Source organism: Myxine glutinosa, chromosome 5 (genome assembly GCF_964187855.1).
Source record: "Myxine glutinosa chromosome 5, kmMyxGlut1.1, whole genome shotgun sequence".
Classification (NCBI taxonomy): Eukaryota; Metazoa; Chordata; class Myxini; order Myxiniformes; family Myxinidae; genus Myxine; species Myxine glutinosa.
Window position 1 is genome coordinate 198,352,582 of NC_136265.1, and position 26,711 is coordinate 198,379,292.

General features: G+C 46.2%; 2 protein-coding genes across 3 annotated transcripts in view; one reads left to right on the top strand and one right to left on the bottom strand.

The window, feature by feature from the left end:
- Positions 1–6,806, top strand: part of LOC144892448 (importin subunit alpha-1-like) — a 119,052-nt gene extending 112,246 nt beyond the window's left edge. Inside the window, exon 12 of the mRNA XM_078779332.1 lies at positions 5,586–6,806. Coding sequence (XP_078635458.1) covers positions 5,586–5,630 — 45 coding nt within the window. The 3' untranslated portion in view covers positions 5,631–6,806. The remainder of the gene's footprint in view (positions 1–5,585) is intronic.
- Positions 6,807–8,295: 1,489 nt separating this feature from the next.
- The window catches only part of CEP95 (centrosomal protein 95), a 52,057-nt gene continuing 33,641 nt past the window's right edge, over positions 8,296–26,711 (bottom strand). For both annotated transcript variants that reach the window (XM_068102461.2, XM_068102460.2), the window contains exons 14-19: positions 22,689–22,858; positions 11,443–11,517; positions 11,182–11,334; positions 10,782–10,928; positions 9,009–9,080; positions 8,296–8,855 (exon numbers count right to left, since the gene is read on the bottom strand). In XM_068102461.2, coding sequence (XP_067958562.2) covers positions 8,679–8,855; positions 9,009–9,080; positions 10,782–10,928; positions 11,182–11,334; positions 11,443–11,517; positions 22,689–22,858 — 794 coding nt within the window. In that variant the 3' untranslated portion in view covers positions 8,296–8,678. The remainder of the gene's footprint in view (positions 8,856–9,008; positions 9,081–10,781; positions 10,929–11,181; positions 11,335–11,442; positions 11,518–22,688; positions 22,859–26,711) is intronic.

Genomic DNA, 26,711 nt, shown 5'->3' on the forward strand with positions numbered 1-26,711 from the left:
ATGCCACGATGATTGCTGTACACATGCCGATCTACCTTCCATTGGAAGGATTATTTTGGAAGGAATTTCCAATCCATTGGAAGGAGTTTCCAATCGGTGGGTGTAATCTTCGTGACCTGGACCCTATTGATTTAAGTAAACCATTTGACCGTTGCCTCCACCATACATGTTTGGCAGTCAGTGTCGATCCACAGATGCCGAGTGCTCACCGGTTCACTTTTATGCTGGTGGATTTTACCCTAGCCAAAGTCTACATGGCTGGTGTTGCAATCTTGATCGCTCACACCATTACTAGCAGTAGCTGTAATGTTACAATGTTACATTGGGTAATCGATCAAGCGTTATGTTGCATAATAATCAATCGTTAGGTTATGTTAACTACTAATAATAAAATATCGTTATGTAATTTTTTTAACAGCCCCATATTTGGGTTAAGCAATCTGTGACCATGTGATGAATCTGCTCGTTCTGATATAACTGTGGCGGAGGCTGACATGGACGAGAGATGAGTTTATTTTTATTTTTATTTAGTTTTTTTTTTGTCTACAAGATCGAGGCTTGTGTAAGAGCTAACATTAATCACAAAAAGACAAACTGACACATAAAACATATTCTTACGGTTTTTAGAACCTTCACTAGTAAATTTTAGTAAATGTTTCCCTTATAAATGATCCCCTGTAAATATCCCCATCAATTGGCTTTGTTAAAGATCGCACCCTAGTTAGTCCATGTACAACACGCAGCGAACCATAGGACCTCTCCGTAGTTATTTCATTATTATGTGTTTCAGTTTAAGGATCTGTTCCCAATAGTTGAATCTGCGTTGCATTAATCAAATAAGATAGGCCCGATTCCGTCCATTTTGCTCTCCCTCTCCAAATTGTGGTACCTCGCTTGCCAGCCGCGTTCGCCGCCGTTGCATTGGGCTGTTTTGCTGGCACCACGCCGCCATAAGCCATGCGGTCTGAAGCCGAGGAAGAAGGGGGCAGGGCCACAAGAACAAGTTGTGGCACGTCGACTCGTCAGCAGAGGTGGTCAGCAAGCCCTTACCGACCAACCAGCTCGTTAGGCTAGCCAACCGGTAGGCGTGTCATCAGAGCCGGCGGCTTGATTCCTAGACGGACAATAAAAGCGGCTGCGAGGGACTGCTTGAGAAGAAGACGTGATCCGGCAGACGAGTGAGGTACCCGACGAGGATACGGAGCATTGAAAGGAGGAGAGTGGGTCCGTTTGACGGCGACAATCCCGCGCTTTATTCGCATTGTCCGACCGTGTGAGATACGAGACCAGAAGCTGCCGCTGGCTGTTCACTTCCAGACCGGAGCGTGGACCTCAATGCTGTGCCTCTGCCCGGACCTTCCAGCCCTGCTGTCCCACCTGGACCTTCTCCCTCTTCCAGTCATTCCTGCCTGCGATTCCCCTTTCGTGTAAGTCTGTGTGTTCTGTCCTGGGCGTTGATAATAATTAAGACTGTTTTTAAGGTTGCCCTGTGTATCTGCTTTTTCCTACTTGTATATTTGCCTTCCGTTTCCTCTTTTAGTATAGAAATAAACCTGTGTTCTTCCTTACCCTTTTGGTTTCTTCTTCCCCCGATCGCTTTAGTGATTTCCCCATTTTTTTTTTTTTTTTTTTTTTTTTTTTTGTATACAAGATCGAGGCTCGTGAAAGAGCGAACATTAATCACACAGAAAGACAAACAGACACACAAAACAAATAACATCGGGAGAGGTAGACAAGATGGGGAGAGAGGGGGAAGGACACAAACACAACATTTGAGAGCAGGGACCGAGAGACATGGAGACATCGAGAGAACTGTGGGAGGGAGAGGGCTTTTCGGGGGAGGCATGGGAAGGGGGGGGTGGGGGGTGGGAGAGGTATAAAACATATGGACACTGCCAAGACTTCCAGGAAAGAAGTTGGAATTTCAAACAAGGTGGATCTGGGGTGAATTAGTGGGGGTAGAAAAGATCAAGGTTTTGGATGGGGGAAGATAAGAGATGGTGGTGAACAGCTGTTTTGAAGACCTGGAGGGAGGAGTGTGATTGAAGTGAGTGTGGGAGTTTGTTCCAGAGGCGGGAGAAAAGAGGAATGAAAGAGTGAAGGTGAGCAGAGAGCCGAGATTTCGGAAGTTTAACCATCAGAGGGTGGCTGGCAGATCTTGTGCGACCTGTAGGAATATTTGGGGGACAGAGCACAGAGAGAGCTGGGGGAGCAAGGCCGGAGAGGAGTCGGTAGAAGACAGAAAGACCACCTACCTGCCTGCGGTGAGTGAGTGAAAGGCCCTCAGAGATAGCTTCATCGCGGGAGATTCCAATGATTCTGAAAGCTTTGGATTCAACAGCGTGAAGCCGAGCCAGGTGTGAGGCAGGAGCACCAGCCCATAGGGGAGAACAGTATTCCATTGAGCTGCGGATGAAAGCCTTGTATGTGGTGAGGAGCTCAGGTGTGCCTAGGAAGGACTTCGCACGACGGAGGATGCCCAGTCGGCGACTGGCTTTGGAGGCCAGCTTGGAAATGTGGTTTTCCCAAGAAAGATCATGGCAGATGGTGAGACCCAAAAGCTTGAGCGACAGAACTTCTTGGAGAGGATTGTTGAGAAAGTAGACGGGAGGGTTGTCCAGTCGATCTTTTCGGAGAGACATAGTAAGAGTGTGAGATTTGTCAGGATTGAAAGACATGTTCCACATGTTTGACCAGTCTGTGATTTTGTCCAGGTCTTCAGAGAGTGAGGAGGCTGCAGACTGCCGATCTGAGGGAAGAGGAATGGAGCGGCAGAGAGTGGAGTCATCAGCAAAGAGATACAGAGGATTTTCCAGAGAGTCGGAGAGATCATTGATAAAGACCAGAAAAAGCACAGGGCCCAGCACACTGCCTTGGGGAACTCCAGCCTGAACGGGAAGGGGAGATGAGAGAAATCCATTCAGGGCCACACGTTGACTACGACCAGAGAGGAAGTCCGCAAGCCATGCATGGAGATTTCCATGGATACCATAGGAGGAGAGTTTGGTGAGCAGAGCTGGGTGCCAGACCGTATCGAAGGCACGTGATATGTCAAGGGAGACAGCTCTGATTTCCTGTTTGGCATTGAGGACCTCCATCCATTGTTGAGACAGCAGAAGCAGCATGTCCAGAGTAGAGTGACCTGGTCTGAAACCAAATTGATGATCAGAGATCAAGCCATTGGAGAAGAGGAAAGATTTCATATCCGAAGCAATGATGGATTCCATGACTTTGCTGATAATTGGGAGCAGGCTGATTGGTCTGTAGTTGCAAGGATCTGCAACTACAGACCTGTGGCACGATTTGGTACCTGTGGCACGATTTGGCCAATGCGCAGAATCGGGTTAATCAATTGCTAACGGCTCGAATCGCGGATTGCTAAACCGCTCGGCAAATACCATCTTGTCCGTGGTTCGAGCGGTACTTGTCTCCCTGCTTTGCGGAGGGATTGGTAAAGGTATTCGGGAGAACACCTTGACCAATCTCACCCCGAAAAGGAGCGTTATAAGTACCAGGACGAGAGACGGCCAGCTTAACAGGCCAAGGGGATTAACCCCCCCTAGCTAAGGGGAGTGCCGTCTCTGAGATCCGTAACAATATGATAAAGGGAGTGGGAGACAAGATGGGGAGAGAGAGGGAAGCACACAAGTACAACATTTGAGAGCAGGGACATGAGATCTGTGGGAGGGAGAGGGCTTGGGGGGGAGGAGGCATGGGAAGGGGGTGGGGGTGGGGTGGGAGAGGTACAAAACACATGGACACTGCTAGGACTTCCAGCAAAGAAGTCGGAATTTTAAAATAGTGGATCTGGGGTGAATTAACAGGGGTAGAAAAGATCAAGGTTTTGGATGGGGGAAGATAAGAGATGGTGGTGAACAGCTGTTTTAAAGACCTGGAGGGAGGAGTGGGATTGAAGAGAGTGAGAGAGTTTGTTCCAGAGGCGGGAGAAAAGAGGAATGAAAGAGTGAAGGTGAATAGAGAGTCTCGATTTTAGCAGTTTCACCAGAAGAGGGTTGCAGGCAGAGCTTATGCAACCTGTAGGAATATTTGGGTGAGCAAGGCCGGATAGGAGTCCGTAGAAGACAGAAAGACCACCAACCTGCCTGCGGGGAGTGAGTGAAAGGCCCTCAGAATCAGCTTCATCGCGGGAGATTCCAATGATTCTGAAAGCTTTGGTTTCAACAGCGTGAAGCCGAGCTCGGTGTGAGGCAGGAGCACCGGCCCAGAGGGGAGATCAGTATTCCATTGAGCTGCGGATGAAAGCCTTGTATGGGGTGAGGAGCTCAGGTGTGCCAAGGAAGGACTTCGCACGACGGAGGATGCCCAGTCGGCGACTGGCTTTGGAGGCCAGCTTGGAAATGTGGTTTTCCCAGGAATGATCATGGCGGATTATGAGACCCAAGAGCTTGAGTGACAGAAGTTCTTGGAGGTGATTGTTGAGAAAGTAGATGGAAGGGTTGTCCAGTTGGTCTTTTCCAAGACACATAGTGAGAGTGTGAGATTTGTCAGGATTGAAAGACATGTTCCACTTATTTGACCAGTTTGTGATTACAATTTTTTTTAGCAGAGTTAATTGAAGTGAAGTCGAGTTAATTTTTAACTCAACTGGACTATGTCCAGCTGAGTTTTTGTCAACACCCAGTGTCCGTCGTCTGTAAACAATTCGACGTCTACGCTCTAAAAGTCACAAATATTGATGAAATTTGATGAAACTTGTTATGCAGCATCTTTAAGACAAAAACTAGTTTGGGATTGCATTTGGGCGTTGAACGCCCAAAAATAGGCGCGGCAGGGCGGCCATATTGGAAAAATCAATTTTTGTCAATCTGGTACTTCCTAATGTCGCTAGAAAGCTGAAACTTGGTGTGTAGACGGTATGTAACAAACCTCAACATATATAATAAATTCAAGTCTGAAATCTGCGAAAAGTAATTGTAGTTTTACTTGTCATTCCTCACTTAAAACTCAATTTTTTTTCTAGTTTCCTGTTTAAACATGAGATACCTTCAATGTTACTGTACCTCTTTAGCACATATAAACTCTATAGTTTGTGGTTCTATTATGCATATTCTAACCATATTGATATAGCCCAGTTGAGTTCAGGTTCCCTGGAACCTCTAGTTTTTATGGCACATTAAACGTTTCCCATTCGTGCTGTTCATCCTTGAGTCCTTTAAATGCAGGTTTCCCAATCGGCCCGTCACCGGATTTTGTCGCAGGTTGTGACCGCAGTGCGGTTATTCTTCTTGTATGTGGAGATGTTTTTCTGCCCAAGAGTCTCGTGCTCTTCCCTCGTGACTTCAAATCTGCCACCACCTCACGGTCTCCCATTTCTACTTCCAATTTCGCAGTTCCTTGTTCTCTACGGTGCAGTTTACAAAACAGCAATTGATATTATTGCATGTACTGTAGCATAGCTGTTAAAATAGCCCCACCTATTTGGTGGGAATTCTGGGATGTGGACATGACGATCAAGGGTGGTCAAATGGCTTTCAACCAGAGTACTTTTGTGTAATACCTCCTTTTAAACAAAAAACGTTCATTTTTTTTGGCGATTGTCCGAATGATCATCCTCCCTTTTTCAGAATGGAGAAGAAGAATACGAAGAAGAATCACCATTTCATTTTTGAAGAATTTCAGGGCATTCGTTTTTTTTTCACTCTGTTCTGGATCGATACAATTATTCGCACTTGTGGAAGGACTTTGACATCTTTGTCCAGAGTTATTGTATGCGTTTTAAAATGATTGTGAATTCATTTTACATCATTTAAACTGGTCGTGCAGTCTAAAACATTTGGTTTGGTGCAAATGTTTTCTTTGTAATAATGTGGTCTCGTTTGCTTTTGACGCGAAGCACTTTTCTCGTGGCTTTGCACACAGACCCTCTTGTTTGAGAGTCCCGATTTGTACTATCTCACCTTGGAATGCTGAAGGCACTTTACCGTTCATGAATGTCTAATAAAACTTTTGAAGTAGCAAGTTTCCAATATACGTGTCATGGATGCATTCCTAGAAAATGTGACTTTATTCAAAACGATGTTCTGACGTGATCTTCCCATAGACTCAAGTGTTATAATAAGGGATGTGTTACCAGGGGGCTAATATTTTAGTCACCCTAACCAAACTTGAACTTCACTTCCTTGCACGTTGGGGACAAATATTTAACTAGAACGTGACTCTTTAACGTCGCGACGTTAACCAATGTCTCCGCTAACATCACTAGCAAAAGTAACCGGCGTTGCCAGGTAACAGAATCTCTTCCTGCCGGGAATATAAAGAGGGATGAAGGCGGCGGGGGGATGGAGGGAGATAGAGGGAGGGTTAGTATAATCACACAAATGTTAGTCAAAAAAAAATAAAAATGGGTATGTAAAAACAAGGGAGCTCTGTCTACTGTAACGCCATGGCTTGCAAAAGCAGCCTAATAGCGTTCACCAAGTAGTGGTTAATCATATTCAAAAAGGGTTATAACACCCAAACTTCCCCAGCCTTGTGATTAAGTACACAGGTATTTCTGACTTTATTTTTAGAGCCCTCGCCAAGCGGCTTAAGCACTCCAATGAAATGGGTGATAAGGAACGCCTGGCTTGGCAAGCGATAGCAAGCTGATTGTTACAGGTTGAAATGGCTGAGGAATTTTAAAAACAGATCTCGCAGATAGAGTGACACCCTAACCCATGGAGTATGAAATAAGTTAAATAAATAAAAAATAAAAAAAACTAACCCCTGAAGGAGAATGACAGCCTCACTTGAATAAATGAATATATAGACTTAGTTGTAAAAATCACTAGATACGGTAAATTTTGTCAGATTTCACTCCAGATTTGGACATTTATTTAGTCCACAGGATCAATCCTCATATTCGAATCCAGATTTTGATGTTTCAATTATGTGATGATCGTGTTTCCAAGACGAGGCACGTTTGAGTCGGCCGAAATAAAATAGGCTTAAAAACCCAGTGAGGCAGTGGGCTGACCAAGATGGCGGGCCGCCATATTGGTAAGCCACCACGTTGGTTTTTGTTTTTTCTTCTTATGAGCGCCTCGTTAATCATCTTCAAAAAGTTTGTTATAACACATCCAAACACCCAGTTTTCATTATTGCAATGTGTTGGTGGTCCAGGTGTATGCATGCAAAGTTTGGGGTCGCTGGGTTTCATGGTTTTGGAGTTATGGAGAGGACGGACACTGCCTTTTATTATTGTAGATTATACATACTTGTACCAATTTGATTTAAATATCTTCGGCTGTTCTCAGGTATCACTTTTACCTGACATGACCGTTGCCCCTTGACCTCGTGACTGCAAAATCGAATCGGTTCATCTTTAACCTCATTATACATAACTGCACCAAGTTTGATTTGGATCCCTTCAGCCGTTCTCAAGTTATCGTGGTAATGAAAACCCATCATGGACGGCCAGCCGGACGGACAACCTAAAAACGTAATTCCTCTGGCAACGTCATCGGCTGAGGCATACCAAATCAACAAAGAGCACAAATAAAATGCAAATCGACAATTCAATGAACAGTTGCAAGGGAATTCACCAAAATGTCGTGCTGAGATTTGTTTGTCCAGGACGGGAGGGTGCGGGTGGGGAGTGTAGGGGTTACAGGGGGTGAGGCAGGCCTATCTTCCTCGTCATGTCTCTTCAGAGTCGAGCATTGGTGGTAGAGAGCTGATACTTCATATTGATGGAGCTGCCCTTTGGCCCTGAAGGTGTAGAATGGTGACGCACTGCCTTTTGCTGAGGTTGATGGACAGGCTTCTGTTGTAGTTTGTCGTATGAGGCTTGAAGAAGCTGTCCATGCAAGTCTGTTTGCATTTTATTCTTTTTACACATTTCCTTGTAGCACCGTGTCCCATTTTCGGTCACTCTCTTGAACTTGCTGTTTCATTCCATATTTGGATCGTTGTCTGACTGAGGTGCTTGCTTTTTCAAGATGAAATTGAAAGCTTCTGACATGGTTTTTGTTGTCGGTTGTTGCCAGTTCAGCTTCTTCCTCGCACGGAAATGCCCGTTGTTCAAGATACGTCAATCTTGTTTGTGAAACTACCTCCCAAAGTATTTTTCTTCCAAGGCTGAAACCCACTCCCACCTCCATGGTCTTAACTGCTGTGCCCCACATAACCCACCACTTCTTGCTATGGTGTGTCAGCATTATCCACCTGTCTTCTTCAGGCCACTGGCACTCACTTCACCCATCATACGTTGAAGTCCTCCATAAACCTCGCTCCTGGGAGGAACTCCTCCATAATAGCTGTATCTAACATAAGGAAAAACCCATTACTTGGTACCAGTATGATACTTTCTTTTTAATGGTTTAAAGATAGACCGACGAGCTTTTTTAATTAAGACCCACTCTTTATAGTTCAAATCTATTCATGTACATCTTCCCTTTTATGGCAAACAATAGGATGGCATCAATTTTTCCGTTACCAATCTACTTTCTATCGAGCGCCTTATCATTTTGACTAATAAAATAAAAACCCATAGTCCCCCTTTCGCTCCGCGGTGCGACGGGGGACAAAAAGTGCAAGGAATATCGACAGCAAATCAAAACGGATCCTCCCTGAGCTGAAATGAATCGAAATATACACAAAACAATAACCGCACGGTACTTTCACCAAATTGGCAGACAAGCCAATAAGTGTCATGACAACACACTTCAAAGTGAGCACTAGAGAAGATGCGTCTTCCTGTACTGGAAAGATACCATCTTGAGCTCACGGCGAAACCGCTCGGACTCCAGCTCACGATAAAAGGCCACGTTGTCTTGGTGGAGGATTTGTTCCTGCAACTGCTGAACCTCCTCCTCCATCTTATCCTGGATTTCTCGCTTGTGCTTTTTCACCGCCTGTTTGGATAGCCGAGAACAATGCGATGCAGCTATCGGTTCAATTATAACAGGTAGGATTAGCAGAGCATCCACTTACCCACTTCAAACGACAACAAACTGCCTGCTTAACATTTTGACCTTTTGGTAGTAATAATTGTCATGTCTACTTACAACTGCCTGGGCCTTGCCCTGGATTTCAATTTCATTTCGTTCGTTCGCCACAGATTCTGCCAGCATCGTGAACTGCGCACACAGAAGAAAATAGCTTTGTGATCCAACCACATTCCAATAAATTGCTATGCCGACAACAGGTGATGAACACCTTGCAACATCCCATTTTTAACAAACCAGGTATAATTGGAGCAAAGCATTTCCTACATACAACACACACATGCATGCAACAGACAAAACATGAAAAATTCGCAGGAGACACGCAGGACAGTGCAGCAGATGCAACGAGAACAACGAGCAGCAATAACACCACTTCTTTCTTTTTTTAACCTGAGGGGACCTCTGACCTCAAACATCTTGATCCCATAATCGAATCGGTTCATCTCTGCATTGTTGTACACACCTGTACCAAGTTTGATTTAGTTCCCTTCAGCCGGTCTTAAGTTATCGCGGTAACGAAAACCGATCACGGACTGATGGATGGACAACCTGAAAACATAATGCCTCCATTGGCATAAAAGGTCAGGCGAAGGTATTCAATAAGAAATGAAGAAACAATTGAAATAGTGAGAGAAGTCGTCCTACAGCGGCCAGATCAGTCGGCAAGAAGGAAGCTTCAAGAGCTAGGCATCTTAGTCTGTATCCCAACACAATCCAAGTGTCAAAGCAGTTGAAACTAGAACGGCACTCGGTAGAGCGGATACCTCCGCCAAGTTGAACAGTTTTACATTTTGTATCCCAGATAGGCCGGATCTGGATTCAGGCCTGAACCAAAATCTAAATCGGCTTGTTATCATCTAACCAACTCGTCCCCCAAGTTTAGTCATAACTCGTCCACAACTTTTTGAAATATGTTGCATGTCGCTTTTCACCCGAAGACACCATTGAGGCAGCTGGCTTTGGAAGCCAACTTAGAAATGTGGTTTGCCCAAGAAAGATCATGACTGATGGCAAGACCCAGAAGTTTGAATGACAACTTATTCAAGAGGATTGTTAAGAAAGGAGATTGGGGAGGGGGGAGGGGGTTGTCGACGGGAGAGAGAGAAAATTAAGGGATTTTTCAATTGTGATGGTGGATTTCATGACTGCTGATGATTGGAAGTTAGCTGATATGTCTACAGTGAAGGGGTTCAGCTTTTCCTGGACACACCCCAAGTACAAGCATCAAGTTTTATGCCATTATGTCCACCATTTAGGAGTATACAAGAGCCTGGTGTTGGCTTAACAGTTACGGTGCTGGCTTGGGATCTTAGGATCCTGGGTTCGAATCCCGGTCAATCGTCAGGGGGGTTGACTCAGCCTGTCATCCTTCCAAGGTCGGCAGATTGAGTACCAGTTCACTGGTAATTGGGGCACTGCATGAGCGGCACAAACATTCTTCCAGAAAAAAAATGCAGCCAGCAGCCACGGGCTGCATATGAAACAACAACAGGAGTACACACACACACCCCACCTATCACCAGACCCCTAAATACTCCAAAAAGCAAATGTTTGCCATGATTAAGCATTTAGATTGTGAACAGCTTTGCAATGAAACTCACTGTAGAATAAGTGCATAGAGACTAAATAAATAATATGCTGTGCACACCATTAAGTTTGACACACTCCAATGTGGCTCTTCCATAATAAAGGAGCCCAAGGAATTTTAAACCCCACTGAATATGTATTCCAGTACAGTGCTTTTTCATTTCAGCCATCACTTCCATTGAGAATCACAGCGAAGGAAACATGTGAAGTACAACTCGGTAGTTGGAAAAGGAGAAATGGTCATACTCGATCCTTGTAATAGTTTTCCATGGAAAGGAGATCAGTATTCCATCTTTGCTGCTCTTCATGGCGTTTTTCTTGTGCCAATGCCCTCATCTCCAGCAATCGTGCTTTCTGGACGTGGAGACCATCTTCAAAGATGTTCCGAAACATCTGAGTGGTGGTACAAAGGAAGTAATAAAAGATGCATAAAAAAAAAAAAAAAAAAAAAACTGTGGACATCTTTCATTTTACAACTGTTGCTCTCTGGAGGCAGTCTCGTCTCGATCCCTCGTTTCTTCATCTTCAATTATCAACCCGAAATACCAAATTAATTTCGACGTCAAATAATATGGAGAAAGAGGTGGAAGCAGTCTATAAAACAGGGTACTGACTAAACACCACCGACTTTCATGAATGCGCTCACCTTCTCCTCACGGGAACGGGCACGCAGCATCTTTGCGCGCAGTTGCAGAAAGTAGTCACGATGATACTGTCGTGCTCGAATACCTCGCTGGCGACCCTCACGCTCATTACGCCGAACTTGTCGCTGCAGCCGTACCTGGTCTTGTACGCCACGCTGGGTCAGGCACACATCACGCTATGTTACAGGACTTGTCTTACCAAAAACGGAAGTTTCTTGTATAATGCGGAAGGCAGTTTCTCTTGGATAGACAGGAGGCCTTACCAGTCTACTGTTGTGTTCGTGCTCCTTCCGGATGATCCGGACAAGCAAATCGTGTTTCCTCTTCATTTCATCCAACTGTGGGAGGATCATTTCAGTACACATGACAAGTCTTGAAGAAAAATAACAGTAAAAACGTTTTGAAAATTTGATAGCAATAAAAAAAAACCACCATTGATGAAGACAACACTTCACTGAGCAGTATACCAAGAATAGTTTCCAAGGATAAAGTATAGTGTCAAACTACAACTGCGAACAATGGTGTCGGCTTCCAAGCAGTCCAAGTCTGTCACTTACATTGAGCCCCATTCGCATGTTTTTTTGTTTTTTTGTATACAGAGTCGAGGCTCATGAAAGAGCTAACATTTATCAAACAAACAAACAAGCAAACAAAGTATATAAAAAGGGGAGCGGTCGACAAGATGGGGAGAGAAGGGGAGGAAGCACACAAACACAACATTTGAGAGCAAGGACATTGGGAGATGTGTGGGAGGGACAGGGCCTGGGGGGAGGCAGGATAGGTATAATGTCTTCTGGGAAAATGGAATTCAAATCCATCAGCAGGAAAGATATGTAAAGCATCCCTCGACAATTCATACATGCATTGTAGTGAAACTTAACGGACAGCCACTCAGTGATGATATTGTCGTGCGAATACCCTCCGGTTAATACCAGGGCTCACGAATGACCGAACGGCTTTAATTGAGGCAACGACCAACTCGGATTCGGCTATAAACCGCAGGGAGAAGTGAAGAGGAAGAGGAGGAAGCGCTTACCTATAGCGATCCAACCGCAGCTCCGATCCTGCAGGGGAATTAACTCAACGAACAAAAGATTTTGAATGGAAAGGGAAAATAATACAAGGGTTTATTTTACAAGAGATAGCGGGACAGTAAAATATGCGCCGGTAATAAAATGTCCTAAATCGCGATCCCGCACACTTCACCTCAGAAACAAGACAAAGGAAAATGAATTACCAAAAATAACTGTACGTTGTGTAATGGTTCGTGGGTGCGAGCTTATATGTCTGCAGTCTTGTCCACCGTCCAACGCGGCTCCAAGCTCCGGCGTGAGGAAGCCCTCCGTCCGCTTCGCCCACGCTCTGCTCGGCCCTGAGCCAACGCCCCACTCCAGGCTCCTAGTCGACCACCCACGAGGTCCGTTCACGCTCACAGCACCAAAAGCACCGAGAAGATGGCGAACCCACGACCTCCAGGACCTCTCAAGATGAAGAGCCAAGGACGAACAACGACAAGCGAAGGGCCAGCACAACTCAATACCAAGCGCCAAGTCTCAGCACGACGCAATACCAAGCGTGAACCGTCAGCACGACTCAATCCCCCAGAGCAAAGCGACCAGAATCCTGCCAGCGAGTCCTTTTGTAACTTGGCATGTGACGTCAGTTCTGGCGCGTTACCAACCAGAGCCTCGTAGCTTCCAGCCGTCTGCTGAAACTTCTCGTGCCTTCCGCGCTGATTGGTTCACGGCTCACGCCTTCTGCGCCAACCAATCACACGTTCCCTGTGGCGTGGTTATAGATCGTCTCACGCGATGTTGCTAGGCCAGCTGGTGGTGCGGCTGGCGGCGGCCATCCGGCGGTGGCCCGATGTGGCTTCCTGCCGGTCTTCTTCCAAGGTCATTGTAAGGGAAAGGGAATTATTTAATGTTGCACTATAGGGCCTATCTAAGTGTTTATATGGGTATGCATTGCCATAAGGGACAAATGTTTGGCGACAGGGGGGACGACGAACAAAGGAATCTTATCCATCATCCCTGCACTATTTAGCACGCCCTGCTCCCTCGTAGCGGGGACACCAATACAGCTTATCCCGACAAACCGGACTAACATAGAACTTATTACAGGGTAGATTCCCTATCGCGACAGTCGAAGCATGTTACCTATACAGATCTACCTGGCTCTAGATATTCCTTTACCTCCCGACATAATATTGTCCACTTCAATAAGTCAATTTTTGGAGGCCATTTTACCTCGTGTACAGTCATTCATATGCACAGAATTTTGAAATTACAAAACCTCAATTGTCAATCCACATATCACAGTGAAACCTAACCTCTTGGGGCATTCAATGATGTTATTTGTTTTTTTTGGTATACAAGATCGAGGCTTGTGAGTGAGCTAACATTAATCACACAAAAAGGCAAACCGACACATACAACACAAAATAAAGATCAACTTAAAGAGTTGACCTTGAAGGGCCATAAAACCTCATATCACGACCACCCAGGTGCCAGGTTTATGACAGAGAATGCAATCAAACCGTAAACAAAAACATCCGATTCTTCCAAAGTTTGTGGCAATCAAGTCTTCGGTAGCGTAGCAGTAGCAATGGCAAAAAATGGTATCAGACGTCAATTCTTTTTTTAGGTAAGCGTCCCAAGCCGTAGAGAAGAGATCTATGTGTGCTAGCTTGAGGCGTTGCTTGTTGTCGTTTTGTATGCAGCCTGTGGCTGCTGGTTACATAATTCTTTGGAAGCATGGCTATGCCGCTGATACAGTGCCTCCTATTTCCAGTAAGCTGGTAGGCATTTTTCCAACCTCCGAAGGATGACAGGCTGAGTCAACCCACCTGGTGTTATTTCAACAGCACCATAGGGACTCAAACTGAAGACCCTAATATCTCAAGTCAGCCACCTTGACCGTTAAACCAATACCAGGCTTGAGGTGTTGTGAACAAATATGGACATTTAGCTAATAAAAACCTGGTGTTGGGCTAGCGGCTAGGGTGCCGGCTTAGGATACAAGGATCCTGGGTTCGAATCCCGGTCGATTGCTGAATTAACGCCAGGGGGGTTGACTCAGCCTGGTCATCCTTCCGAGGTCGGCTAATTGAGTACCAGTTCACTGGTAATTCCCTGTTTGTCGTTAAAGGCGGCAAAAAGGGTTGGCGTCAGGAAGGGCATCCGGCCGTAAAACATTGCTTCAAAAAGGGGACCGAAAACAACAACAACCACGGTTCCCGAAAAAGGCGAACCCCCGCTTTGCGGGGAAAAATGGCCTCTGAAGGTGTTTTTTTTTTTTTTTTTATAGCTAATAAAAAACTAGATTCCAATGGAATACTGTTCTCCCCTATGGGCCGGTGCTCCTGCCTCACACCTAGCTCGGCTTCATGCTGTTGAAACCAAAGCTTTCAGAATTATTGGAATCTCCTGCGATGAAGCTATCTCTGAGGGCCTTTCACTCACTCACCGCAGGCAGGTAGGTGGTCTTTCTGTCTTCTACCGACTCCTCTCCGGCCTTGCTCCCCCAGCTCTCTCTGTGCTCTGTCCCCCAAATATTCCTACAGGTCGCACAAGATCTGCCAGCAACCCTCTTCTGGTGAAATTGCCAAAATCAAGACTCTCTGCTCACCTTCACTCTTTTATTCCCCTTTTCTCCCGCCTCTGGAACAAACTCCCTCACTCTCTTCAATCCCACTCCTCCCTCCAGGTCTTTAAAACAGCTGTTCACCACCATCTCTTATCTTCCCCCATCCAAAACCTTGATCTTTTCTACCCCTGTTAATTCACCCCCAGAGCCACTTTTTTGAAATACCAACTTCTTTCCTGGAAGTCCTAGCAGTGTCCATGTGTTTTATACCTCTCCCACCCCCCCCCCCCTTCCCATGCCCCCCGCCAAAGCCCTCGCCCTCTCTCAGATCTCTCGATGTCTCCATGTCTCTCGGTCGCTGCTCTCAAATGTTGTGTTTGTGTGCTTCCCCCTCTCTCCCCATCTTGTCTACCGCTCCCGATGTTCTATGTTTTTGTGTCGGTTTGTCTTTCTGTGTGATTAATGTTCGCTCTTTCACGAGCCTCGATCTTGTATACAAAAAGAAAAAAAGAAAAAAAAAAAGATGGTATTCATAGAATATTTACCCTGCGCAGTCAACTTGGTGCGAGCCAACTCTTCTGTTTTTGAACTTTTTTTTTTTTCTCTTTGATCCAATATGGCGGCCATACCATGTGAGCGATGACATCATAAATTTATATTCTCTAATGTAATTGCTGCATAGATCACACTCAAATTTCAAACTGATCAGACTAAGCTTAGTCCCTGTCGAATTATGACGTCATAATTATGGAACCTATGACGTCATCGTTAACAACACCTATTCCCCATATGGAGTTCTTTACAATGAGCCACGTTTCAATTTTTTCCATGGAGTAGTTTTGGAGATACAGTATAGAGATGCAACCTTTTTTGGTTTTTCCAAGATAGCACCTGTACCACATTACTTATGACGTCATGATTATCATTAAAATATTCCAAAGGAGGAGGCGCTCCTATGGTGAAAATTTAGTGTCAATCGGACCAACAATTGCTGAGAAAAAAAAAATTCATAATGATCGGATAACTGTTATACTTGTCGAATTATGACGTCATAACGAAGGCACCGATGACATAATTAACATATCTTATTCCCCATGGGGAGTAGTTGACAATGATTGATTCAATTGACTCAGCCGAATACCGTTGACTCAATTTTTTCGATGGTGGTTTCAGAGATATAGATGTGCTAAGTTTTTCCAAGATGGCGCCTGTACCACGTGACCGATGACGTTATAATTATCATTAAAATATTCTACAGGAGGAGGTCCCCCTAATTTATTTATTTATTTTGGATACAAGATCGAGGCTCGTGTAAGACCTAAAGCCTAAGTCACACATAGGCGGATATTTTGGCGACTACTGGCGACTGCCGGCGATCAAGATTTTTCGGCGACTACTGGCGATTTTGGGCGGTCAAATATGGTCAGGCGGCAGTATGGCGACTGCAGGCGGCCACATTGCGACTGCATTGCGACGACGCCCCGAGTGGGATGGCGACTGTTGAAGATCGACGACGACTGCATTGCGGATGCACGGCGGCAGCGTGGCGACAGTCTGGCGGCTCGATTACGACCGATGGCGGATCGCGGCGACTGCATTGGGGCCGGGTGGCGGTTTACTCCGACGTCCGCAAGACTGCAATAAGACCGCCGGCGATTGGAGACGATTCACACAACTTTTTAAATCTTTATTTCTCTATTTTACATTTCACTTTATTCATTTCAATGATGTATGACATGAAGCATAAAGATGTTTGATGCACAATAAGAAAGTTAATAAAGATGTATCATTGTAATGTAATAATCAAACTTTTCTGCAGGGAGAGAGAATGGAAATAAAGTCCAACAAATTATTTCCACTGGTCCCAAGTCCCATAAATAAAGTTTCCAAAGGACCAAAGTCCCAAAAATAAAGTTCCCAAAAGTCCCAAGTCCAAACAATAAAGCCATATCCTTGTCGGCACCACAGGACCTCACTCCACGGAGACCCTCACACCATCCTGTCTTGCCATGGAATCGTGGTATGTCGTAATGCAGTCGCCAGGCAGTCGTATCTCTGTCGCCAATGGCAGTAACTCGGCCGCCACTAGTCCTACTGCTGTCGTCGTCAGTCTCCCATAGCCGCAGGGGAGACGTGACAGTTCTTCTGTACTCGATATGCAGCCGCAACAGTGTCGGCCCGTAGTCGGGAAGATGCCGCAGGAAGGCCGTATGGCATTCGCATCTCTGCCATGCTAGCTGGTGGGGCGATGCTGGGGCGATTGCGGAAGACTATGAGCGACTGGGTTGCGGCCGCTTTATGGTCTTATTACGGATACCGACGACAGCATGGCGGTTCCATCACGACAGCATGGCGGATTTTTTTCGAGGACGACTGAGCGCGCCGTTTTTAAACATTAAAAAAGATATTTTGCCCCTTTGCGGCTCTTGCCGACTGCAGCCGACCTGGGGAGGATAACCACGACTACAGAAGACCGTCCATTACGGTTTCATTACGATTGTCGGCGGGTGGTGGCGATTTTTCCAGTCGCCAGTAGTCGCCGACAAATCCGCCTATGTGTGACCTAGGCATAACATTAATCACAAAAAAACAAACACACATAAAACATATGATAGAGGGAGCGGGAGACAAGATGGGGAGAGAGAGGGAAGCACACAAGTACAACAGTAGAGAACAGGGACATCGGGAGATCTGTGGGAGGGAGAGGGCTTGGGGGGAGGAGGCATGGGAAGGGGAGGGGGTGGGAGAGGTATAAAACACATGGACACTGCTAGGACTTCCAGGAAAGAAGTTGGTATTTCAAAAAAGTGGCTCTGGGGGTGAATTAACAGGGGTAGAAAAGATCAAGGTTTTGGATGGGGGAAGATAAGAGATGGTGGTGAACAGCTGTTTTAAAGACCTGGAGGGAGGAGTGGGATTGAAGAGAGTGAGGGAGTTTGTTCCAGAGGCGGGAGAAAAGGGGAATAAAAGAGTGAAGGTGAGCAGAGTGTCTTGATTTTGGCAATTTCACCAGAAGAGGGTTGCTGGCAGATCTTGTGCGAACTGCAGGAATATTTGGGGGACAGAGCTGGGGGAGCTAGGCCGGAGAGGAGTCTGTAGAAGACAGAAAGACCACCAGCCTGCCTACGGTGAGAGAGTGAAAGGCCCTTCAAATCGGCTTTCTGCTCACCTTCACTCTTTCATTCCTCTTCTTTTTTTTTCCCCGCCTCTGGAACAAACTCCCTCACTCTCTTCAATCCCACTCCCCCCTCCAGGTCTTTAAAACAGCTGTTCACCACCATCTCTTATCTTCTCCCATCCAAAACCTTGATATTTTCTACCCCCGTTAATACACCTCAAATCCACCTCCTTCAGATTCCGTTTTCTTTCCTGAAAGTCCTTGTAGTGTTCATTTGCTTTATACCATGTACACCTCCCGTCCTCCCTTCCACAGATCTCCCGATGCCCCTGTTCTCTACTGTTGTTGTGCTTCCCTCTCTCTCCCACTCCCTTTATTGTATGTTCTTTGTGTTGGCTCTTACACGAGCCTCGACTTAGCATACAAAAATAAATCAATAAAATGTTTAGTTGCAATTTCAAAATTTACATGCAGCAAAAAATATAAACAATAATTCGTTTTTATCAGGTTCTCATATTAAGGCATCCACAAGGTTGTGGGTAAAATCCAGCTGAAGGCAGCAGTATTAAGGATTTGAATTCCAAGTTTCTGAAAATAATTTTTAAAAGAGTTGGTCCTAGAATTGCCATGTCACTATTGGATAGAAATAGTCAGTAAAAGTAAACTGACATCAATGACCTTCAAGGAAGGAATAATCTATCTGCCCGACATGATCTAGTCTGTACCTGTGACACAAGTCGACATTTTGTTGTTATTGTATTGAATTCGGGTCACCTGAGGATGGATGCTAAAATTCTATCTACAAAATAGGAGCACCACAAAAGGTCCCTTTAATCCTCAGCAACCCCGCCTCCCCCGCAAAAAAAATGGCAGCGACTGTGATGACTTCCTAGATTGGAAAAGTTGGAAAGTTGGACTTCCTAGTTGGAAAGAAGATTGACGAGAAGAGGAAGAAGTTCAAGGAGTGGCAGAACGCGAAGGGTATGGGGGCAGAAAAGGCAGAGCATGAAAGTTATAAGGCAGCCAAGAAGGCTGCAAAGAAAGAGGTAGCAAAGGCGCAGGAGGCATGTAGAAAAATGTTCGGAGAACGCTTGGATTCGGAAGAGGGTCAGAGAGAGGTATTCAGGATTGCAAAGCAGATAGCGAAAGAGAGGTGTGATGTGATGGGGGTGAGTTGCTTGAAGGATGAAGTGGGACAAATCGTTGTCGACCCAGATGGAATTAAAGGAAGATGGAAAAGATATATGGAAATGCTGTTGAATACAGAGAATGAATGGGATGGCAACATAGAGAGTAACCCAGTTTTAGGACCGGCAGAGAAGATAACTGAGAAGGAAGTTGAGGAAGCCATAAAAGCAATGAAGAGTAGAAAAGTGGGAGGTCCAACGGGAGTTGTGGGAGATATGTTGAAGGCAGCAGGAAGTTGGGGTGTGAAGAGAATGACAGAGATCTGTAATCTGGTGGTGAAAGAAGGCTGCATTCCAGTGGATTGGGAACTGAGTACCCTTGTCCCTCTACACAAGGGGAAAGGTGACCCTCTAGAGCATGGCTCGTACCGAGCGATGAGGTTATTTGAGCATGGAATGAAGGTATTGGAAAGGGTGTTGGAGAGGAGGATAAGGAAGAAAGTGAAGATCGACAAAATGCAGTTTGGATTTATGCCAGGAAGAGGAACGACAGACGCGCTTTTTATTGTGAGGCAGTTGCAGGAGAAGTACATGTAATAATAATAATAATAATAATTCATTTATTTTGTATAGTGCTTTTCATGAAGCCCAAAGGCGTGCAAAACATAATGCATAACAAAACATGAAAACAACAATTGCAAAAAGACAAGAATCAATAGGGAAATATTTAAAGCAAAAGGAGGGAGAAGGAGAAGTGATAGTCAGGGGTTAAATGCTGTGGGTTGAATGTTGAATGCAGTGCTGAACAGGTGGGTCTTGAGTGATGTTTTGAATGTGGTGAGTGAGGAGGAGTCTCTGATGGTGTGAGGTAGTGAGTTCCAGAGGGTGGGAGCAGTGATGGAGAAGGCCCTGTCCCCCCAGGATCTGAATTTGGTCCGGATGGGGGGGGGGGGGGGGGGTCAGGAGGTTGGTACCAGCAGAGCAGAGGTTGCGGGTGGGAGTGTGTCTGGAGAGGAGGTCAGCCAGGTAGAATGGGGCCAGGTTATGGAGGGCTTTGTTGGTCAAGAGGAGGATTTTGTACTGGATTCTCTGGGAGATGGGGAACCAGTGAAGCTTGTAAAGGACGGGGGTGATGTGGTCACGGGTCCGGGAATGGGTGAGTAGACGGGCAGCGGAGTTCTGAATGTATTGGAGTTTATTGGTCATTGTTGAGGGTGAACCATAGAGGAGGCTATTGCAGTAGTCCAGACGGGAGGTGATGAAGGCGTGGATGAGGGTTTCTGCAGCCGTGGAGGAGAGGGATGAGCGGAGACGGGCGATGTTTTTCAGGTGAAAGAAGGCTGTCTTTGTGATCTGTTTAGTGTATTTGTCGAAGGAGAGGGTTTGGTCAAAGATGACGCCAAGATTCCGGATGAGAGGGGAGGCGGATACTGGGATACCGTCGATGTTGAGGGCAAAGTTATGGGTGGATTTTGTGAGCGTTTTTGGGCCAATGATGATTATTTCAGAATTATCACAGTTAAGTTTGAGGAAGTTGATTTGAAGCCAGGATTTTATTTCAGAGATGCAGTTTGTCAGGATAGAGTAGGTGTCGGTGGAGACGGACTTGGTGGAGATGAAAAGCTGGATGTCATCGGCGAAGCAGTGGAATTGGAGACCATGACGGCGGATTAAGTGACCGAGGGGGGACAGGTAAAGGATGAAGAGGAGGGGGCCAAGAACTGAACCTTGGGGGACATCTTGGGGGAGGGGAGCAGTGGGGGATTTGCAGTTATTGATGGAGATGAACTGGCGTCTGTCAGAGAGGTATGATTTAATCCAAGAGAGGGCAGTGCCGGTAACGTTAAAGGTGGATTCAAGTCGGGTGAGGAGGATGGTGTGATCGATGGTGTCAAAGGCAGCGCTGAGGTCGAGGAGGACGAGAATGTTGAGGTTGCCAGCGTCAGAGGAGATGAGAAGGTCATTGGTGATTTTGAGGAGAGCAGTTTCAGTACTGTGGTTGGAGCGGAATCCGGATTGGAATGTTTCATACAGGTTATTGGCAGAGAGGTGATGTTTGAGTTGAGTGGCTACAGCGCGTTCCAAAACTTTCGACAGAAAGGGTAGGTTGTTTCTTACCCAATCACCATCAAACCTTTTGTCCGCCCCATCCTTCCCTTTCTCCAAGCTATTCTGAAATCTCTGACACACCTTCAACAGCTCTCCCAACCTCTTCCTCCTCTTCCACATCTTACCCTACCCTCCCCCCTGTTCTGTATCCGATGCTCTCCCTTCCTCTTCATTAACGGTATGGACCACAAACATCTACATACATGTAGAAGAGGAAGAAGTTGTTTCTTGTGTTTGTTGATCTGGAGAAAGCATTCAAAAGGGTTCCACACGAAGTAGTGATATGGGCATTGAGGAAGTTAGGAGTGGAGGAATGGTTGATCAGAGTAGTGATGGCAATGTACAAAAGAGTGCGCACAGCTGTAAGGACGAAGGACGGGAACAGTGGTGAGTTTGACGTGAAGGTGGGAGTGCATCAGGGGTCGGTACTAAGTCCACTACTATTTGTAGCTGTGATGGAGGTGCTGGCTCGGAACGTAAAGGAGGGTTTACCGTGGGAATTGTTGTATGCAGATGATCTGGTGTTGATTGCAGAAAGTATGGATGGATTGAAGGAGCAGATGAACAAGTGGAAGGAATGTATGGAGACAAAAGGTCTGAAGGTGAATATCGGAAAAACGACAGTGATGGCAAGTGGTAAAGCATGTGGTGAGGTGGAAAGAACTGGGAAGTGGCCATGTGCTGTGTGCAGGAAGGGTGTCGGAGTGAACTCCATTCAATGTACAATGTGCACTGAGTGGGTTCATCAAAAATGTAGTGGTTTGAGAGGGTCATTAACCAGTGTGGCAGCTACATTCAAATGTAAGGTGTGCACAGAGGGAGCTGCAGATGGAGGAAATGTTGAGTTGGATCTTGGAGACGGCGTGAAGCTGGAAGGTGTGAAAACATTTTGTTACCTAGGAGACATGCTGAATGGAGAAGGTGGATCAGACTTGGCAACGGTTGCAAGATTGAGATGTGCATGGAAGAAGTTTCGGGAACTGAGTGGCGTGCTGACGAGAAGGGGAGTGTCGTTGAAGCTGAAGGGAAAGGTGTATGCTGCATGTGTGAGAAATGTTATGATTTATGGGAGTGAGACATGGGTAATGAACGTAGAGCAGCAACGAAGGCTGGAAAGGGTGGAAATGCGAATGTTTTGGTGGATGTGTGGAGTATCGTTGAGAGAGAGGAAGACAAATGATGAATTGCGAAAGATGATGGGAGTAGAGCCTGTGATTGATGCTGTGAAGAGAAACAGTTTGAGATGGTTTGGTCATGTGTTGAGGAAGGATGAAAGTGACTGGTTGAGAAGAGTGATGGAAATGAATGTAGAAGGAAGTAGAGGATGGGGAAGACCGAGAAAGACTTGGCTAAAGATGGTGGAAGAAGAAATGCGGGCAAGGGGGTTAACAAGGGGAGATGTAGAAAATAGGGCAAAATGGAGAAGATTGTCATGGGAACCGCAAGGCTAACCCCTGTTCTTGCAGGGAAAATGGCCTTTAAAATGCATGTTGTTGTTTGTTTTGTGATGACTTCCTAACAAGAACTACCGTACAGCAAATCAGATCAAATAAATTTGATTACAAACCTCGTGCTCCAGTTTGACCTGAGTCCGGTCCGGCCGGGCCGCAATCTGAGCCAGGTATTGCAGATGTCGCATTTGTTGCTGCCAGGTCCTGTTTAAAGTGCGAGGTGAGAGCTGCAAACCCGGAAACTCCTCCATGATGACAGTCAGCAAATCACCACCTCTGTCTGGCTCTGTCACGACATATTCATCAAAAGCAAAATAAGGTAGTCTTGGAGGGAGGAAGAGGTGGAGGGGAAGAGTGGGGATGAAAAAAGTGTGGTGAGCTCAGTGACATCAACAGTGTGTTCAAGATAGGGGAAATTATTTTTTGTTTTGAGGTGGACAAAGATGGTTTTAGTGTGAAAAACATAGAACAGCAATCACACGAGCCTGGGTAACCTGTCAGGGACAGCTATAAACCGTCATCCTGGTGTTTCACAGCCAAGGTGAATCATTGATGTGTGTTCCGACCCTCGGATAGATGCTAAACTGGGTGTCCTGTCTACCGGCATTAGTTGGTAGATGTTAAAGATCCCACAGCGTCTTTCACAAAGAGTATGCGAGCTATCACCGGCAACGTGGTAAAATTACAAATTCCTGCCCCAACTCCTGCTGGGAAGGCAATGGCAAAGCACTCAGTGTAACACTCGCCAAGAAACTGCATATGCAGCTCCGACACTGTGACAGAGTATCATAATCAGAATACCGATATTCGAAGAAAACCGAAATTCAAGTCTTTGAAATGCTGACATCAGAGTACTGAAAAACATCACACCATCATTACATTGTTATCTAGGTTTACCACTCATCCTCTCCTTCCTTGATATATATTCTTCTTCTTCTTCTCCTCTTCCCTTTATAAGGAGTGAGGTCCAATGGTACCAAGCTTCTGCCATGCCTTGACCACAATACTCCTCCACTCCCCACTGTCCTCAGCCAATTCTCTCCACTTTCCAACCACCCCTGCCTTACTTTTACCCCTCAAGTTTTTATTATTTTCTTATGAATCCTGTGGCTGCTGCTTGCTTCACTGCTGGAAGCACCGCTGTGCCGCTGATGCAGTGCCCCTTGCTTCCAGTAAGCTGGTACTCATTTTGCCGACGATTACAGACTGGGTCAACCCACCTGGTGTTATTTAATGACATGGCAGGGGCTCAAGCTCAAGACCCTAAGATCTTAAGGCAGCCACCTTAACCGATAAGGTAACACCAGGCTTATATGGCAAGTTTAACCATAGCATTTAAAAATAAAAATTAGCGTATAAAAAGCATCCATTCACATTTGGCAGTGAACCCGAAAACCAAAGAGACAAAGTAACGTCCACTCTATGAGAAACATAATTCAACTGATGAAACGAGGGGAATGGCCTTGCACAATCAATGAAGGCATGAAACAGGTCTCCAGTAACCGAACAAGAAGGACAAGAAACGCACAGGGGAGAAAAATGACTCATTAACGTGTTGGATGGAACAATCCGGTGGGCCAGCCGCCACTGCCCTTATCGCTCTACTTTCCTCCCTCCTTCCTCATTGCACCTTGTGAACTTCCTTTGTCTTGATATTTATACCCTACATCCCTTTCTTATATTCTGTTGTGTGAATAGTGTTCCACCTGATCTGGATCTTTCCTCGCGATCTCAATCTCCACAGTCTGCTCTGATCACCTTACGATTGCACACTATGTATCTGTAATCTGTATGGAACCAAGTGCCGAAGCTGAATACACACTACGCTGGGCAGTGGGCACGTATGGGAATAAATGCTATTGTTCCAAACCAGGTAAAACCTGGTTATCTTAGCACACTGTATTACAGAGAGGTGAGCTAAACTCAATCTAATTTTGTAACATCTCACTATAATTCACCAAATGTCTGTCCGTCCGTCCGTTCCCAGGTACCGCAAAAACGGCTGAACCGATCGCAACGAAATTTTGGGTGGGTATTCCTGGGACGCCCTGGAGTAAAATAGGCTATATTAGTACAGCGGATAAGTTCTCATATTTTAACAAATTGTGCATTTTTTGAGAAAAGCATGAAATTTCTAGCATAGTTAGTATATACCATAAGGTTTATTTTCAGATGTGGAGGGAAGTCAGATTTGACCTCTGAGGACCGTTAGGTCAAATCCAAAATGGCCACCAGTCCACCGGGTCTAATGTTCAAACGCGCTTATAGGTGTCATTTCCAACTAAATAGGGGATGCCCATTAATTTGGTGATACTTTTGAGATCGCCAGAACTCAAGGAATGCATTTAGGTCAAGGTCAAATTACGTTAAATATCTATTTTTATGACACTGCAGTTGGAACTGCTATTGGAAAAAGTTCATTTGAACTTTTAAAACTTAATTTTTTCAGGTACAGGGATAGGTACAGAACACCCAAAGACCAGAAATTATAAAAAAAAGTGTTTACACTGCAAGGAATGATGCAATTGTTGTGAAAAACCAGTCGGGTAACTTTAGTCCATCTGGTGGTTTAATTCCATTAAGACCATGACATCATTCTGTAATACAGGAAATGCAATAGGAATAAGGTTTGGCATCACATGGGTCCATCCATAACATTCAATGCAAGCAAGCTTAATATTCTATGCAGGCGTACCGTTAGCGAGTCCACTAGATGTAACATGTCACAGGAGAAGTCCCCTTGAGCACCGACCGCAGCGGGTCTTATAGCCGCGCCCCTAGCGGTGTCAGCGAGCATCGATCATCACCTGGGTTCAGCATTAGTACGAATACGATTTCACTACATTCTCCCCACCGTTAGAATTATACTGCAGAGCGGCTCGAATCGAGCGAGCATCAGCATTAACAGGGTGTGGAACATGGTATCAGTCGACCCAACCGTACCGGTCCGGGCGGCGAATGTCTCTGCCAGCACGCGTCCGAAATTCCCCAGGTACGGCATCACATATCCCAGAGACCCCGGCGTCGGAGGAGCTACCGTCAGGTGACGAAGGGGGTACCGCCAAGCCTTCGGGCACAGGTAGACATGGCGGGGGAAGGGTCGGCAGACTCTCAGCGACGGGAGCGTCGGAAGAGTCCATAGTCTCATAGATTGGTTCGATCGGTTCGTCCGATTCCCTACAAGGGTCGGCGATCCCACATGGGGCAAGATGACGTACGGAGACAGTGGTCTCACGTCCATCAGCCGTCATCACACGAGCATGCTCAGGATTAGCCTGGAGTATCTGCACTTTGTCCACTAAGGGGTCGTACTTACTCGTGCGAACCGCCGGTTTGAGGTAGGCCGGCCCGGGCTCAGCGAGCCAACTGGGTAAAGACCGTATACACCCCGTGCTCCTGGGGTGGTGGAAAAGTCGCTCGTCGGGAGTCTGGTTGGTGGCCGTGCACAGTAGAGCCCTGATCGAGTTCAATGCCGCAGGTAGCGACCAAGCCCATTTATCGAGGCCCCGGCCGAGGGTCCGGAGGTTGAGCATGACGGCCCTCCATATAATCCCGTTGAAGCGTTCGATCTGCCCATTCGCCTGGGGTCTGTACGGCGTGGTGTAACTAGAAGCGATGTTATTTTGGAGCAGATAGCCTCGCAGCTGCTGAGACAAGAAGACCGCACCCCGGTCGGTATGCACATAGGCCGGGTACCCGAACATAGAGAACAAGTTCTGTAAGCATCGCATTACCGTGGCAGCAGTCATGTCCACGCACGTATAAATGAAGGGGAATCGCGAGTACTCATCGACGATAGTGAGCAGATAGCGAGAGTTACTCGACACCGGCAATGGGCTCTTGAAATCCATCGCCAAGCGTTCCCACGGCCTCGTAGCCCTAACCAGAGTCCCCATGGGTGGGTTATAGAAACGCGGTTTGATTTCCGCGCATATAGCGCAGTCGCGACAGATACGGCGGATATCGTCAATCGAGTATGGTAGATTGCCACGCCGCACAAAATGAGCGAAACGCGTTACGCCCGGATGCCCCGCAGTGGTATGCAGCACGCGTAGGCCCTCCAAAGTGGCGATACCCGCGCACGTAGCCGGTCTCGATAAGGCGTCGGCGGCCTGGTTATCCTTCCCCGGGCGGTATTT